Source organism: Lipotes vexillifer, unplaced genomic scaffold, assembly GCF_000442215.2.
Source record: "Lipotes vexillifer unplaced genomic scaffold, Lipotes_vexillifer_v1.1 scaffold543, whole genome shotgun sequence".
Classification (NCBI taxonomy): Eukaryota; Metazoa; Chordata; class Mammalia; order Artiodactyla; family Lipotidae; genus Lipotes; species Lipotes vexillifer.
Genome location: NW_006799055.1, coordinates 4,723,333 through 4,740,657, shown reverse-complemented (window position 1 = coordinate 4,740,657; position 17,325 = coordinate 4,723,333). Strand labels below are relative to the sequence as shown.

General features: G+C 48.8%; 1 protein-coding gene across 1 annotated transcript in view; it reads right to left on the bottom strand.

The window, feature by feature from the left end:
* Positions 1–16,763, bottom strand: part of MIPEP (mitochondrial intermediate peptidase) — a 133,463-nt gene extending 116,700 nt beyond the window's left edge. The window contains exons 1-7 of the mRNA XM_007471468.1: positions 16,746–16,763; positions 16,462–16,635; positions 13,394–13,482; positions 10,955–11,041; positions 7,745–7,808; positions 3,276–3,458; positions 2,577–2,733 (exon numbers count right to left, since the gene is read on the bottom strand). Of these exons, the coding sequence (XP_007471530.1) occupies positions 2,577–2,733; positions 3,276–3,458; positions 7,745–7,808; positions 10,955–11,041; positions 13,394–13,482; positions 16,462–16,635; positions 16,746–16,763 (772 nt within the window). The remainder of the gene's footprint in view (positions 1–2,576; positions 2,734–3,275; positions 3,459–7,744; positions 7,809–10,954; positions 11,042–13,393; positions 13,483–16,461; positions 16,636–16,745) is intronic.
* Positions 16,764–17,325: the final 562 nt, after the last annotated feature.

The following is a 17,325-nucleotide window of genomic DNA, read 5'->3' as shown; positions in this document are numbered from 1 at the left end:
GTTTTCCCCCCCCCCCCCCCCCCCGCTGTCGACAGCTCACTGTTCCTCACTGTCTACCTCCAGCTTCACTTCCCTCATGAAACTTTCAACAACCATCCAAGCATCTGCAAACTTCCTGCGCTCCTAAAATCCCAGGACATTGTTTTCCATATTCTGTGCATTTGGAACTAAAAAGACACTGACCTGTATTAAGGTTTATCTTTCTATGTACACGCCCAAGCTCCCCAACCAAATGTTAAATCCCTCAAGGACACAGGTCACACTCGACACAACTGTGTGCACAGAGTCCAGCTCCAAGACATTCCTGCGCTAACCACCTTGTGAGCCGTGGATCTGCTGGCCATCACCCTGGGCACTCGCTACTGCGGGGCCGGTGACCTCCAGTGACCTCCAGTCACTCGAGCCGGGGCTCAGTCCCCCCCTTCCCCAGGCCCCGGCTGCCCCCAGCGTCCAGGCAAGCCGACCAGTCTCGTCCCGGCGTGTGTGCGCCCCGCTGTCCATCAGTGTTTCCACCTGCACTGACCAACTGGCACCTTACACCTAACTCAGACCCACCGCGCTCCTGCCCCGCCCCCGTCAGCTGGAACTGTCTTCCCGGTGGCTCATGTCCAAGGCCTGGCTCTCCCTTTGGGTGCCACACGCCCCAAACACGACATCTCACCACCTGCACAGCCGGCATCGGCCTGGAGCAGCCGCGTCCCTCACCGTGGCTACTGCAAAGCACCTCCGGGTGCCCATCCCTGTGGTGGTTCTCAGCCCCCTCGGTGGGGCCATGACCACTGAAGTCCCGGCTCAAACCCACCTCCCCCGAGGACGAGCCTCCTTCAGCTGTGACCTCCCCCCGCCCCACCCCGCGGGCTCCTCCTGTTCCTCCTCCCGGCCTCACACCTGCGCCCCCATCCAGACCCTCCGCTCACAGCCTCGTTCACCAGCCCTCGCGGACTGTGCGAGGCCGCACACCTCCTGACACGCGCAGTCCTCCCTTCCCTGTACCACTTTCTACACAACCTGCAGGCGCCAGGCACAGACCGGACTCCTCCCCTGCTTTTCTGTTTTCCTCTGTCACCTGCACACAAGCAGGGATTCCCACCTGTTCTACTCGGATTTATCTCCTGTGCCTAGAATAACATCTGGCACACAGTGGGCACTCAGTGCCTATCTGTCGAACCAATGAACTGAAAGAGCCGATGCAGGTGACACAGAAAAAGGGGCATGTGGTCTCAGGCGGCCTATGGAGCAGCATGAATCGAGAGCCCGGGTTTGGGCTTGAGCTCTGCCACTCCTTAGCAAACGACCTGACCTGCAGTTCCTCATCCGTGAAGTGGATACAACCGTCTATCTCACACGGCTACAGAGGAATGAAGGGAAACAATGGCCCAGAGTAGGCATTATATAACTACTACATACAGTATTAAATAATAAGACGTCATTATAACAACGTGGTGACAACAGTGACTACGGAAAAGCACCCGAGGGGACAGAATACCTGTTTGGGAGCTAAAGTATACAACACAAATTTAAGTGTTCTATGAGTTCAGGGACGAAGGAGTCCAAGGGACGTGGAAACGTTTTAACAGGCTTCATGGAGAGGGCGGTGGGAGCCCAGCACTGACACCCTGGATAGGATTTTGACGGACAGACACGCAGGCAGCAAGCCGGCCTCGAGTGCGGGAGACATGCCCACGGCTGACTGGCGGGAGTGAGGCCAGGCCGAGGGGACAGCGTGCACGAGAAAGAAACAAGGCGGGCTGGGTTCAAGAAAACCTCCGAGGAGCTACGGACACTGCGGGGAACACGGGAGGGACAGAGACAGCACAGAGCCCCTCCCAGTGTCTCCCGACTCCGCGATCGGCACGTCTGTTCCGACGCACGGCCAAAGACCCCGGGTGTCCACGGCCATCTGCTCCCCCGACTCAGCCCGTCACCGAGTCATGCAAACCCAACCCCTACAACACACCTGGGTCTGAACAGCCCCACCATCGAGGCCACCCTACCCTGGACTCAGTGTCTAAAATGCAACTGTAATTTACTACACACCTTTGAAAGACATGCTATATACATTTGTATCGTTTTCATTGCAAAGCATTCTCCCTTATACATCATAAATCACAGAGAACTGAACGGAGCAAACCAGGAGAGATGCTCCCCCCAGGCCCGGCCCAGCACCAACTTCGCGAAGCAGCCCTCTTCTCTCTGAAAGGGTGGGTTTTTACATGACCCACAGCCTACACTGAACCTTGACTTCAGCAGAAATATTCTCCGACACTAATTCCAACCAATCCAGTTAGGCTCAGCACAGAAACCATCTGTGTTAAAATGAATACAATTCAACTCACCATCAGTGAAATTTTAAGTACGATTTGCTCTCCATGTGTACATAAAATACATAGGTTGGGCAGAATACATTCCAAACTATTAGCTCTATTTAAAAATTCTTCCTAACAAAGAAGCAGAAATCTCAGTAACTGGTCTCTGACTCTATGAAAAATAGAACAGCAATTTATAGCTATTTAAAATCATAAGTTCAGCCTCATAAAAACCCTACTTTGTCCTTAAAGCTGGATACACAGGCTTACCTGGACTTTCAGCCATTGTCCCTTGGAGAGCTCTGTGGGAATATGTAGCATACCCCACTAGCTTTGCCAGGAGATCTCTGCTGCTGAGCAGTTCTTCTAAACATTTCAGTTGACCAGCATTGGGGTAAAGAAAAATTTTATAAGCGGCTTCTCGCACCTATGTTTAGAAAGTGAAAGGTAAAAGACATCCATGCACAGTACAAAGTCCTACACCATAATAACATAGGGTACCTCCCCCACTTTGTTCTGCAGGCGAGCAACGCTTTCGAATAATGGTCTCCACAAAGTGAATAAAGCTTCTGGATTCATCGCTGGTACGCGAGACAAATCATACTCGACTGGGTTCTCTACTATGGGGCAGGGTGGCACAAATTTTAGCCAACACACGTGCCATGAAGCACCTTTAACCAGGTGACGTGAAAACTACCTGCAATTAAAGTCTGAGTCCCTAGAATGGCCATCATTGCCGCTGTTCATCATACTTTGAAAATGAGGAGCCCTTTATGAAACAGGAGTAATCAAACCATTTTCATTATTCAAAGCATTCACAGAGTTAATAACCCCCAGTTTAATTATTCGTGCTTAGTGACACTAACGGTATTTTTAAAGCTGTGACTATCTTATCACTGAATTTGGGGGTCACAACAGACGTGGCCCCGGTACAGGGACCAAACTGCATGAAGGATGGAGCACACATACCAAGTCATCCGGCACTTCTGTACGCAGACCATCCACCAGCACATGGTCCCCGGCCAGCTCGAAGTGATGCCGAATGTGTTCCGGCAGGAGATGCTTCTCAATCTTGCTGGGAAAGTGGGTTCCCATGAGAAACGCGCTACTCAGATCCAAGATTTTAATGTTCAGGTCCACCGCTCTTTTACGCTGTACGTAGGGGCAGTAATAAAAGTTATTTAAGTAATATTTCACAACTTAATAGGTGATTTATGAAGACAGCAAATCAACATATATGGCTGAATTATAATAAGATACTAAATATATTAAGTGATAAAATGAATAGTGAATATAATTTGTATCATAAATGTTTAATTTTATTTATTTATTTATGGCTGTGTTGGGTCTTCGTTTCTGCGCGAGGGCTTTCTCCAGTTGCAGCAAGTGGGGGCCACTCCTCATTGCAGTGCGTGGGCCTCTCACTATCGCGGCCTCTCTTATGGCAGAGCACAGGCTCCGGACGCGCAGGCTCAGCGGCCATGGCTCATGGGCCCAGCTGCTCCGCAGCATGTGGGATCTTCCCGGACCAGGGCTCGAACCCGTGTCCCCTGCATTGGCAGGCAGACTCTCAACCACTGCACCACCAGGGAAGCCCCATAAATGTTTAGTACACAGTAATGTACTACAAATGTTAACTCTACTTTTGATAGATGTTTAATATCCTGACCAAAAAGTTATCTTACGGATTTTCAGTGCTTCTAGGCTTTAAGACGTATGTAACTTCTAGAGTTCTATTCAAAGTCTGGGTTACACAACGCATCTGTGAAATTAACAACATTGGAAAGTCCAGGTCCTCCCCTGGCCCTGAAAACCTCTTAGTTAAGTGAGCCAGGGAGTAGTTGAATCTGTTTGATATGATACTTAAAAGTACTTTGAGACTAAACACATGAAGTATTTGAAGGGGAGATTAGAAAATATTCTCAGTCTTGAAAGATCAGATACAAGGGCAGGGGAAGGAAGCTATAATTAGTGCAGTTCTTTGCTGAAGTGCAGCGAAGGGGCTCTTCCAAAGCTCTGCTGGGCACCCACTTGCGGGGCTACAGCAGGACAGCAGCAGAGAGGTGAGGAGGGCTGGAGTCGAGGCTGCTGGGGCAGGACCACGTCCCCCAGCCCAACGGCTGGCACCGTCAGGCCTCGGGCCGTCAGTGACAGTGACAGAATGGGGTGGGTTTTCTCGTCAGTCGCACCCCTAGGACACCACCTCCGGAGAAAACCTGTGCCATCAAAAGGGTGCCACAAATGTTTGGGACGAGGTCCTTAAAACTGAGGTCCACATCACTGGTCAGGTCCTCCCGGGGACAAGGGGTGAATTTTCAGGCACTTGTTACAGGAAAACTAGACAGGCATCCAGACCTGGGCTCAGGACAGGCTTCAGGTGAAATCACAGGCAAGCTTCCCAGCAAGGCAGTCGATAGCTATTAACAGGTTCTAAACTACGCTATGACCCTAACAAATGATTAGGCAGCACTAGTAGTTTTAAAAGATAACTATGTATGACGCAGATGTACCCTTGCTAAGCTGCCGGAAAAAACTTAGTGTATTTTAATAACAAAAAATTTCAATACAGAAAATTCAAACTTCATAGGAAAAATAAGTTTTCAGATACTCCTACATCTTTATCATCCAGACTTCTCTTTGCCCATTTTGTTTCTGATATGGCCATTTGTCACCCCCCTAATGGTGACCAGTGGAATAACAAAAAAGAAAGACATCTGGAAATTATACTATAGTTCCAAAACCTTTCCTCAAAGCTTTTACTATTTAAAAAAAAAAAAAAAGTGATAAAATTAGTTATTTCAAGGAGTTTATCACCTGTTACAATCCCTGGAAAAATAAAAACGGTTTATTTCCCGACTTCACCAACAGTCTGCTAAGCATATCATTTCATCATTTGGACATAATTAAACATGCGGTACTCGGAGCTCTAAGAATGCTATGAAACTGTTGCATTTATTAAATGACTGCTGAAGAACACACTTCCTTTAATTTTTCATAGTATTCATGAGACCCTAAAATGTAAGTAAGGAATAACCTGGAAAGAGTACAGAAAGAACGTAGGCCTTTACAGTTTGTAGGTTATGTTAGTGGCTTCATTTCAAGCTCTCTTAAAGTGTGCTCTGTCTCCCTTGCCCCCTGTCCTAGTGGAGCACCTCTGACAACAGACACTGAAGTGACAACACGGGAGCTCAGCAGGTTTACGTTACTGCATCTTCAACGTGGGTGGGCTCGCAGGGTGTTACCTGCTAGGAGGGGCAGCTGTCCTACTAAGAACACACGTTAGATAAAAGCAGCAAAGTCAGTGCTGGTGAAGCTGACCTTGACCTGACATGCTACTTTTTAATAAAGTTTCAAAAACACCTTTCATGAAGATTCTACAAAATAATAAAACTATTCTCCCAGATTCTCTAATAGCAAACTTCCTCCTGAAAATATCGAATCTGATTAATGTTGGTGAGCATCATTATGATTCTCACACATTATTTTATTGAGCCTAAAACTCCTGTGCATGAAAAAAGAGAACCCACACTCCCTGTCCTTGAGAGCCCTGTGATTTAGATAAGCAACGCAGTAATAACAACCTAAAGGTAAATGCCGTATGTGTGAAGTAAGTAAAATGTGAATTCGGATGAATACAAAATTCCACCTGGGGTGTTGAGAACAGCTTTACAGACACCATGGCCTGAAGATGAAGGCTTAATGGGGATTTCAGACAGGCAAACCCAGAGGGGACAGAGGACCAGAGCAGGGAGGGCAGTGCCATGAGTAACACGGGGGGTAGGGGCAGGGAGAGCTGGGGATTCTACATATTAATTACCATTTATACTCTTTCAATAGGCAATGGGAAGGCACTGGAAGGTTCTGGGTGGGAGAGTAACAATTGAATCAGCGCTTTAAGGAAAGTACTCCAATGGTCAGAGACAGGTTAGACTGACCGCCAGAAGGCCTGCAGGCAGGGCAGCCGGGCAGGCCCTGGAGTCGGCTTGGCTTATGTAATAGCCTCCTCCACCTACAAGCTCTGTGACCTTGGGGAAATCACATGACCTCTAGGTGCCTAAGCGTCTTCACCCATGAAACAGGAATAGTAGTAGTACCAACCTCAAAGCTGTTATGAAGATCTGATGAGAAATATGTGATTTAAAGAGCAAATGCTTAATCACTGTTACTTATAATGGGTGTAGGAAGACAACGGTTTTTAGGATGGCCCAGGTATTTGGTGATACGGATCAAGGTGAGTTGTTTTGGGGATGCAGAGAGAGGCAAGTGAAGCCCTACAGAAACAATCCAAGGACTTGGTCACTGAGATAAGAGAGCACTGAGAATAGAAAAAATGCAAACTGACTCCAAAATTGGATTTGGGTGACTCAGAGAATGGTGGCAATATTGGTACAGAGAAGTATTAATAACAAACTGGTCTGGAAAGGGGCAAATGTGTCCATCTCAGGCAATCTGAGTTTGCAGTAGAGCTTATCAGCCTTGGGGACTGCTGGGTTAGGCCAGGAGTCACATGCTGAGCCCTTAGGGCCACACAAGTACACAGACATGTGAGCGGCCTCAGAATTACTCACACTCAGCACCAACCAAAATGACAGCATCTATGTATGTGACACGTATTCTCAATATCCTGCCCTCTACTTTCCAAGACACTTTGATAAACCAATCTCTGTTAATAGGTAAGTGGCTTTATCATATATTTACCAGGAGAAACATATTTATCTAAAAAAGAAAGAGGCACCGTAACAGTCTAGGCTGCAGGCAGGCAGGGTGAGACACTGGAGCAGGCAGCTCTTTGGGTGCTGGTTGGACCATCCCATTTTTCCAGCCCTGAGCTTAATACTGAAGTGAATAAGCACCCACTGGGATGTCGTGTTTTAGAAGAGCAGCAGCCAGGGTGAGAGATCCTGAGGACAAAGGATGGGAACTTGAACAGATCGCTTTGCCTTGTTCCCACACATGTAAAATGAGGGGTCTGGACAAAGAAGGCCCCTCCCATCCCAGTTTCAACACGGTATAACCCACGCTTACTGCTTTCAGAATGAAACTATGGGGGTCTGTCCAAGACAGGTATTACATCAACAAACACACCTGCACTGGGTCTCAACAATACTTCCTGTACTCCAGCAACCAGACCCTAATCTTCAACAGCGCCAGCTTTCCTACTCACTAGCTGGCCTTCCTGATACGGCCCATCTCATCCCACTTCCATGACACCTAAAACGCCCCAACTGCCTCAAGTCGTTTCTTAACTCTGAATTATCCTGGCTGACAGGCCAACTTCCAGAGAGCACTATGTTCAAATACAACTTACAGGAGAATTTTATAACATAACCGACCTAGGTGTCTCTATAATATGGAAATTCAAGCAACATACAAGAACCACATCAACAATATACCAACTAGATATCAGTAAAACAAGAGGAGCCAAAAAACAAGGTTACCTTTTCTCCGTCTAGATGGATTCCACTGATTTCAAAATCAAACATAAACAGTTCGGCCACGCGCCTATAAATAAAATAGGTGCCAGGTTAGAACAGGTAATGATAATTATGAACAAAAATCAGTTTTTTACAAAATAAATCCATCTTTTTCAACCTTACTGCCCAAAAGCCGGATGTTTCGACACACACACACACACACACACACACACACACACACACACACACAATTTGTTTGCTTGAAACCAGGAGCTTAACATCTTAGAAGTCAGGCAAAACAGCTGGTTGACTGACTGGGTTTTAAGCTTTCCTATGGATGATTTGGTATCAGATACACCGTGCTAACTATACACAAATCTTAAACTGACAATGAATGACAATTACTCCAACAAGGCCAAATTTTCTGCTTTTTTCTAGAAAGGAAAAAATGTACATCTTTTCAACTGTCTTTCCTTCAAGAATATCTGCTGCAAACTATACACAACGCACCAAATTAAGTCCTTGTGGGACATACACATGCTGCCTGAACTCCGCATGAAGGTGTGCATGCATAACTGTAACACATTTCCTACTCAGCATGTGTACTGAACAGAACGATATTCTGCTCACCCATAAGGCGTGGCCCAGACGGGGATAAGTACTTTTTGAATGAATGAACACAAGGCAAAAGAAATAATAAGTTTCCTAACAGGGGTACAAATAAAGTGCTTAGGGAGCTCAAAGACCATCAATAGCGATGGTCAACAGGTCAGCGACGTCTGAAGCATCACCTTTTGCTCCCGCTATCAAAAAGCAGACTCTTCATCAGCTTCAAGCCACCATCCCCTTCCCCCTGGGCTAAGTTTGCTTAGACTTAGGAGGGAAGATGGCTATTTCAAGAATGAGTACCAGTGTGCTTTGTAGAAATCCAGTTTTTAATGATCGTAAAGTGCATCTGCAAACTTCACAATAGGCCCTAATTTTCCTAACCTTTCCTTAATGTAACAATTTCACCCTAATGTCAAGTATTAGCAGTAATAAAAAAGCAACAGCAGAACATAAAGTATCCTGGATAACATATAAAGCAAGGGGCAAATTTTCAGTAATTTTCTCCTGTAATATTTTATACTTACAAGTTCATCTTTCCCTTTTTATTTTTTTTAATTAATTAATTTATTTTTGGCCACACTGGGTCTTTGCTGCTGCATGCAGGCTTTCTCTAGTTGCGGCGAACAGGGGGCTACTCATCATTGAAGTGCGCGGGCTTCTCACTGCAGTGGCTTCTCTTGTCGCAGAGCACAGGCTCTAGGTGTGCAGGCTCAGTACTTGTGGCTCGCAGACTCAGTAGTTGTGGCACACGGGCTTGGTTGCCCCATTGCATGTGGGATCTTCCCAGACCAGGGATCGAACTTGTGTCCCCTGCAAAGGCAGGCGGATTCTTAACCACTGCACCACCAGTCAAGTCCCCATCTTTCCCTTTTTAGTTATAAGCTAATTTAAGATGATTTACTTTCCCATTAGGGACCAGGGGAATCAAACTACTGAACTCGTGGGCTTTCCTGGTGGCTCAGTGGTTATGAATCCGCCTGCCAACGCAGGGGACACAGGTTCAAGCCCTGGGCCAGGAAGATCCCACATGCCGCAGAGCAACTAAGCCCATGCACCACAACTACTGAGCCTGTGCTCTAGAGCCCACAAGCCACAACTACTGAGCCCGTGTGCCACAACTACTGAGCCTGCACTCTAGAGCCCACGCACCACAACTACTGAGCCCGTGTGCCACAACTACTGAAGCCCGCCTGCCTAGAGCCCATGCTCTGCAACAAGAGAAGCAACCGCAATGAGAAGCCCGTGCACCACAACGAAGAGTAGCCCCCGCTCGCCGCAACTAGAGAAAAGCCCGTGCCCAACCACAAAGACCCAACACAGCCAGAAATAAATAAAAAACAAATATTTATAAAAATAAAAATCCTACTGGCATCTTAGTAACATCTAGAAATGTGGTACATGTCCAATTAGCACAACTCCTTTGTACCTCAAATAGTCTGCCAGTCTACTTCCATTTTTATACATTAAATATGGGAAAGCAAATCTGTAGTAAAGTCAGACCATGAACAACCTGTTGTTACTCAAAGTCAGCAGCAGCTCAGTATAAATCCAGCACAATTAGCAAGCATTCAACTTTTTACTCATTTTGCTAACGAAGGTAACAATGCTCAAACCTAAAATTATAATAAAGACCCATTGCTGTGATTGTACAGCCAGCTTTACCCATATCCTGAGCATCAGGATCAATGAACTGAAACAGGACCACAGGTAACCGCTTACAGGCAGACAGGTGAAGACAACCCCTCCCTGCTTCTCACACGGCATGGTCATTCGTACACCAGATCAACATGAGACACCACCGCTGACTGATCCCTGCGGGCTGGGCTTCACTTGGGGTCACAGGCCACGTACGGAGACAGACGACAGAGGAGGAAGCAGACGGGGCCAAGTAAGCACCCCATAAAGAAAAAGGAGATAAACAAGTGCAAAAGGCAGGAAAAGACATTCGTCTCTGTGCCATGACACAAATAACATATAGGCGGGTTAACAACAAACTCTACCACGTTTTATAAATAAATAAATCTGAGCAAATATAATATCCACAGTCCTGTATCAAATATATTTGTGTACTGAGTTAGAATTAGGTCTTTTCAATTCAGAATCATAAATGGTATGAACCAAAGCCAACCATTTCAAGGATCTTGACATCCACCAGTAAATAAAAGCACTCTGCTTTCAGATCCCGCTGTAGCAACGACGGAACTTTAGGAATGCAGCTAAATGGAACTGTCAACTGCTCATAGAAATCCATACCCTGGAGAGGGCCCTGCTGCAGGCCGCGGCTGTGGGGTGCTAAGATGCAGCAGTGAACAAATCAGACCAGGCCCTGCCCTCGAGGAGCTTCCTGTCCAGCGGGTGGGAAAGCTGAGCCGACAAACGGGCAGAGGAGAGAAGGCTGGGAGCCTGAGGACTGAGAGAAGCGGAGCTGGGCGGGAGGCCGGGGTGAGACAGGCACAGAGCTCTCGGAGGAGACACCGTCTGAGTGGCGTCCAAGGAGGGTGCGGGACTCGTCGCATGGGGAGAAACCGTCCGGACAAAGGGGCCGTGAGTGCAGGGACACCAAGGGGCCGGCTTTCAAGCTCAGCTCCACAGTCACAAGCGCGATGAACGCAAAGGAAGCAGTACCTGGTTTCTGGATCAAGGGAATCCGCAAGTTTTTTATCAGCTAATAATTTCTGCAGACTTTGATATAATTCCACATTTGTGTTCAACCTAGAAAAATTACAAATAAAAAAAATTAAATGACTTTCTTGTATCTTCTTTTTTTGCTTTACGTGAAGAGAATGGTGTCAAGTTCTAGCATCCACATGGCCAGAGGCCAAAGGTTTGGGGTATTGTTTTGTTTCTTCCTTTGGACCAGGAATGGCATAACCGCAGTTAGTAAGGGACGGGAAGTGTGTTAGTATTAACTGTCCCGGAAAGTAAAAGCATAAACTTAAAGCCACAGTCCACAGCTAGGGACAGAAGAGCAGACAGGACGTGACCCCGCTCCCATCGAGAACCAGCCGCGTCAGCAACATGCCAAGGACCACTGGTTTCTCTAACAGGAGAGGAGCGGGAAAGGGAGGGGAGGAACAGACGCAAAGACCTGCAGTCCTGACTGGGCGCCGGGCCTGGGCTGCCCTGGCTCACCCGGGGGAGTGGCAGGTGCACACCGGGGACAGCTCGAGGGCACAGGCTTCGGAGCCGCACCCTGCAGCCACATGGGCCCCGGCTACCGTGCCCTTGGTCCGAAAGGGTTAGACCCTTGGTGGCCCCCAGGGTTCAGCGAGACGCTGGGCACGGCCCCCACTCCCAGAGGAGGCGGCTACTGCCCGCGGCTGAACTCGGGCCCGGCCCACCCAGCACTGCCCACGCGCCCACGGCACCACCGGACAGCTCCTGAGTCCCTCTCCGGAGAGCACAGTGCAGGCCAGAGCTCCTGCCTCGGGAAGGGCAAGGGCTGAGAGCCGCCCACCAGGTCCACTCAGGGGCTCGTGGGCAGTCAGGTTCCCCGGGCAGCTCACACACAATCAAACCCCTGCAGATTCATACGAACCGAGGGGCCACGGTGCTCACGGGCCACCCTGAACCTGAGGGACCAAGGCAGCCCCGCCGGCCGAGAAACGCCAGCAGGGGGGCAGGCTCGGCCTCAGCCCCAGGAACCGGGAGGAGGTCAGCAAGGACGGCCGCCTCCTCTGGCTGCTCGGCCCCCGGCCGCCCACATCCAAGGGCAGCCGTTCCAAGGTGGCCGGCCGGACCCACGTCCGAGGTTTGAGCAGATCTCCCATGTCGTGTCCTACATTGTAGGACTCTGAGATAAAGTCTGCGTTTTAGTCTATATTTGGCATTAATTCTAAACAAATACATCCAGTTTTATCCTTGTTTTTCCACCACTGGAAAGTCAGTCGATCCTACTCGGGCACCGGAAGTCATCCTATTCAAAGCTGCCCTGGGCAGTTAGGGTGCAGCTCAGGCTACAGGGGAGAAGCAGCCAGCGTTCAGGAGGGCGGAGGGCAAGGCTCTGGTTTCTGTCCAGTGACGACGGCCAGGTCCCTCGGCAGCACCCATGTCCCCCCGGGGGGGCAGGGCCCGGTCCCAGCAAAGGACTGAGCTGCGCTCCACGGCCAAGGTGGGGACCTCGGGCCGAGCCTCCGACACCACCTCTCTACCAACCGAGGCGCCCGCTGTCCTTGCGCGGAACCAGGAGCCCAGGTCCGCCGACGCAGCACGCAGGCCCCGGGCAGGGGCCCAGCGCTCTCGCTCACCTCCCCAGCAGCCCTCGGCTCCAGCGCCGTCAGCACACTGGGGTCTGGAGTTTGCAGGGACCAGCTTACCTGTTCAAGGAGCCAAATTTCGCACGCACCATCCCCAAAGGGCAAACGCTGCCGGGGACACCGGCCAGCAGCAGCCGTACACCCCACGTGAGCCCCGGGGGACGGAGGGGCCGCCGCTGGGCTGGGAGGCACAGGTCCCGAGGTCTTTCCAGCCGGAGGGCCGGGCACCCGCACTGGCTGACCACCCCCACCCCCGTCCAGGTGGGCGCCCTGCCCCCTCCCCGTTACTCTGACCAGTGTTCTTACATTTACTCCGAATCCCTTTCAAGTGACCGACTTCACCCCAGCCTGCGCCTGCCACAGCTCCCAGGCTGCCTTTACCATGGGCCCAGACACCCCAAATCCCAGCCCCAAGGGGACCGCAAGGCCACAGCTCCAGGGCGACAGCGATTCCACCGCATGGCCATATGCCAGCTCGCGCTGCCCGCCCCCGAGACGCTGAGGATCCCTTCAACGAGGAGAACGAGGACCCTGGGCGTCCGCGGCGTGCCCCCAGCACCACAAGCACTTTGCATTTACCGTCTTGTCTTCCTCCCAGCAGCCCTGAGACGCAGTCACTCCACCAACCCCCTGACCAGTGAGGAAACCGAGGGACAGCAGACAGGGAGGCGGCCCAGAGTCAGGCCGCGGGCTCCCCGCCCCACCCCGCCACCCGCCCGCCCCGGGCAGCCCTGCGGCTCACACACCAACCCCACACCCAGGGCGAGCCCTGCACACAGACGGCCTCCGGGAGGAGGGGCAGACGTACGTCTCCACCATGGCGCCAATGCTCCGACAAGCCTCCTCCGCAGCCTCTCTGAATGCTGCCTCGGGGTGAGCGATTTTCACAAAATCGGCCTAATGGAGGGGAGACAAAAGCAAAAGGGCGTTTGATGGGAAGCTTGCTTCCAGGGTCTGAGGGCGAAAATGAAAACGTGAGCTTTAAAATGTGTCATTTGCCTTGACCCAGCATTTCCATTACTGGAACTTTCCTAAGCCGGCGGGAGAAGCAGCTTCCTCCTGAACATTCATTAATTCTGTTATTCCCGGGAACCAAGTCCGTTTCATTTCCAAATACATTCCGAAATACCCTTACTGACTTTATTTTAGAGAAGTCTCCCTCCTGCAAATGTAAAAACCAAGTGAATTCTTCCTACTTCTATCATTCAAAAGAGCAGACTCCCGCTTCAAATAACCCAGAGCTTTCTACCTAAGTGCTTCTCCCTGGCTCCACGGAACGCCGCTTGGAGGCGCTGCTAGTTAACACTCGCACCTGGTGTCCTTTCAAGGCTGAGTTAACTTGCGTTCCAGCCGTCGTGCAGAGAACAAAGACTGCCTTTGAGTAAATAGGAATCCCCAGCTGCAGCCTACCTGGCGCAGGACTAGAGATGCTGTACTGACCTTAGAATTTAACTAAGCCAGAATCCCTTTACTTTTTTTAATGAAATCTCATAAAACTAGATTTTAGTTTTCATGTTAACTACAGTACACTGCAAAACAGAAATGCAGGGAAACTACAAAATACTGCATATTTTCTTCATTTCTTCATGAAGACAACACGTACGGCTAAAACGTGAAATAAAATCACCACAAAGTAAAATGTCCTAATTTTATTATCAAATAGTTTTTTATGTAGAAATATATAAATCCATAGTTTGATAAAACATTTGACGTAACAGTAGGATAACATCTGCACTAAGGCACCTGAAAAGTGAGCTGTGTAAACTTTAAAAGATGCTATATAAATTACTCATCTGCATGCTGCACAATTTACAATCATTATTAAAATTCAGAACACCAGCATACGTTTTAAAACTCGTTTGTGATAGTGGTGAGGAAAATAATACAGTTCCACGGGAACTGTGTTAAGAAAGAAAAAGAAAAGAAAATGACCAGTTTATAAACTCATGCCTTACATGGTACTGATCTCACTAGCCAGTAAAATCTTAAAAATTCAAAAAAGGAAGAAGATTCTTTGAGCTTTTTGACCCAAATATTGACGTGTATAAATCACATCCTAGTCTTTTTGAATGAGACATTATCAAACTTCATAAATATAAAAAACTTCAAAAATAGGGCAAGGTATGGGGCAGAGAAGTTACAATCTTTTAGTGAAGAGCAGAAGCAGAAATGTGGAAAAAATGCTAGAACACTGGTCAATTAAGACAGAGGCTAAGACAACAAACACCCAGAAAGTTCTGGGATTTCTGACCGCAAAAGCCAATACTCGATCACAAATAAGTGAAATTTGCTGACCAGCGCTTTCCGTTCGGATTTCAGCGGCACCGTTAAGCAGAGCCGGTTCGAAACCTCTTTTCTGACAGTACGTCTCCCACTTCCCTCAACAAGACGAGCCCTCGCTGAGCACATCCCGGAGGGACAGAACCCTAACCCAGAAAAAGCAAGCGCTGACTATGGAGCCCGCCGCACAGCTCACTTCGCCCTCAGGAAAGCCCTTCAGGATGGATACTCTGCCCATGTCTTTACAACTGGGAAACTTGCAGCAGTGGGTCTAGGACAGCGGAGCTGCTACTGGCTCAGCGCAGATGCTGAGAGCAAGGAGGCTATCGAGGAAGGAAACCACAGACGGGGAGCTGCCACCCTGGTGAAGAAAGTCATCCTCAAACGGTAAATATGATTCCACCTACCTGACACTTAAGACAAACTACGGGGATGGAGAACAGATCAGAGGTTGCCAGAGGTGAGAGGCGAGGTGGGTGCGACGCACAGGGAGCGTTCTGGGGGTGATGGAAGAGTTACGCAGCCTGACTACTACATGCACACAGAGTCCACGTTCACAGACCTGCACCACCCCTTAGAAGAAGTCGATGTTACTGCGTAATAATTTTGAAAATAAACACTTTCTCACAAGATGGGGAGGCGACCTTCCTGCCACTCCAGGTAAGGTTCCATCCGGCCCGGGCGGCAGCAACCCTGGAAGCGTGGAGAGGGAGGCCTCTGCGGCCAGACTGCCTGGACGCGAAGCCCAGCTCCACCACTCACGGGCCGGGCAACTTAATCTCTTAGTGCCTTTCTTTCCTCGTTGACAGGTAGAGACATGCCCAGAAGGCTGAATCAGTCAATCCAGGTGAAGCTCTTAGCTGGGTCCAGTGCCAATAAGAGCTACAAAACAGCCAGCACCAGAACATAAGCTCCATGAGGTCAGGACCCCACTCCCAGTGCCCGGCCAGGGTGGGGCTGCGCGTAGAATGAACGTGAAGAAAGAGCTGTACAGACAGGAGCAGGCGTGACCACGACTGGGGACTGGCGCGCCACTATGATGTCACGGCCACCCTGGGCCGAGAGGGAAGCCTGCTTCCACCTCAGCCGTGGGCATCTCAGCTGGCGGAGAGACCTGAGGGCACTTCTATCTCAACTTCAAAATGTAGGGAAAAGACACCTTTGATACAATCAGTTTGATGTCAAAACCTTATTTTTGACCAGAAAAGACATTCCTGAAAAGGCTTATAAAAACTAGTTTTTTTCTAAGATTAATTTTATTGTAAAGGTACAGGTAAATGTTCTACTAGAATTTTGGTAGAATTTTTATAAATGAAGAACCTCTGTAACAAGAATCTTTGCCAAGTGCGTAATCATTCTTCCATTACATACTGCATATCTATTTTGTTAAATATACATATTAAAGTACGAGTACTAAATCTGACCTTTCCTATACATTCTTCCCATTCAACAGCACACTTCACTATAACAGATTACACCCAAGAGCTCTCAAACAGTTCAGACATTCCTAACTTTACAGTCCAATACTGAACCTAATACACTGAGCTTAACTTGCAAAAGTGAGAGGTGGTCTGCGGCCCATGCCCGGTGTCTTACCAAGTCGGCCACCCTGCACAAGGAGTCCGAGAGCTCGTCAAAGATGAGCACGGTCTGGGGCCCAGGAGGCACAGAGCACACGCGGCCCACCAGCTGCTCCGTTTTCCTCAACGCCTTCTCCTGGGCGACACGGAATCCTTCTGGGGCACTGAGCTCAGGAACTCCAAACAGGCCCTGAAACCCAAAGAACAGTTTCCACTGATAACTAAAAACATGACCCGGGGGTATTCAATACAAATACTTTTTTCATAAACAAAATCTTGGTTTTCGTTGATATTTCATACCATGGTGACACCTGTCATCACAGGATCACTTTCACATTCCCCGCGACATTCCACATGACACTAAAAATGTTTTAGAATGTAATTTTCTTCAATTTTTAATTATTTTATAAAAAACAAAAATAGAATGATATGGGTTCAAAATCCAGCTCTGTCACTACCACAGAACCTAACTCACAAAGTGGCAAGGATTAAACGATACACGTTTTTAAAAAACATTTTAACAGTGCCTGGCACAGAGAAAGCATTTAACAGATGTCAGCTGTAACCGCTATCAGCTGTGTGACCCTGGTCGAGTCCTCTCTCCTCCTTGGCCTAATTTCTTCATCAGGCATGAAGGGATGACAATATGTGCCGTGTCTCACAGCACGGACACAGGAACAAGGTTAGTAAGTTCTCAAGACCCTGCCCAGCACTGAGTGAGGCCCAGGGCACAGCATCAAGCACTCCACAAACTATGAAATAGGGATGGTGAGTTGATTACTGAGTACATATATATTTTAGAAAGATTTAATAAACATGCTAAACCAAGTCATAGGTGGAAACTGGCAGCAAATTTTATACCTTCCAAAAGCATTTCAAC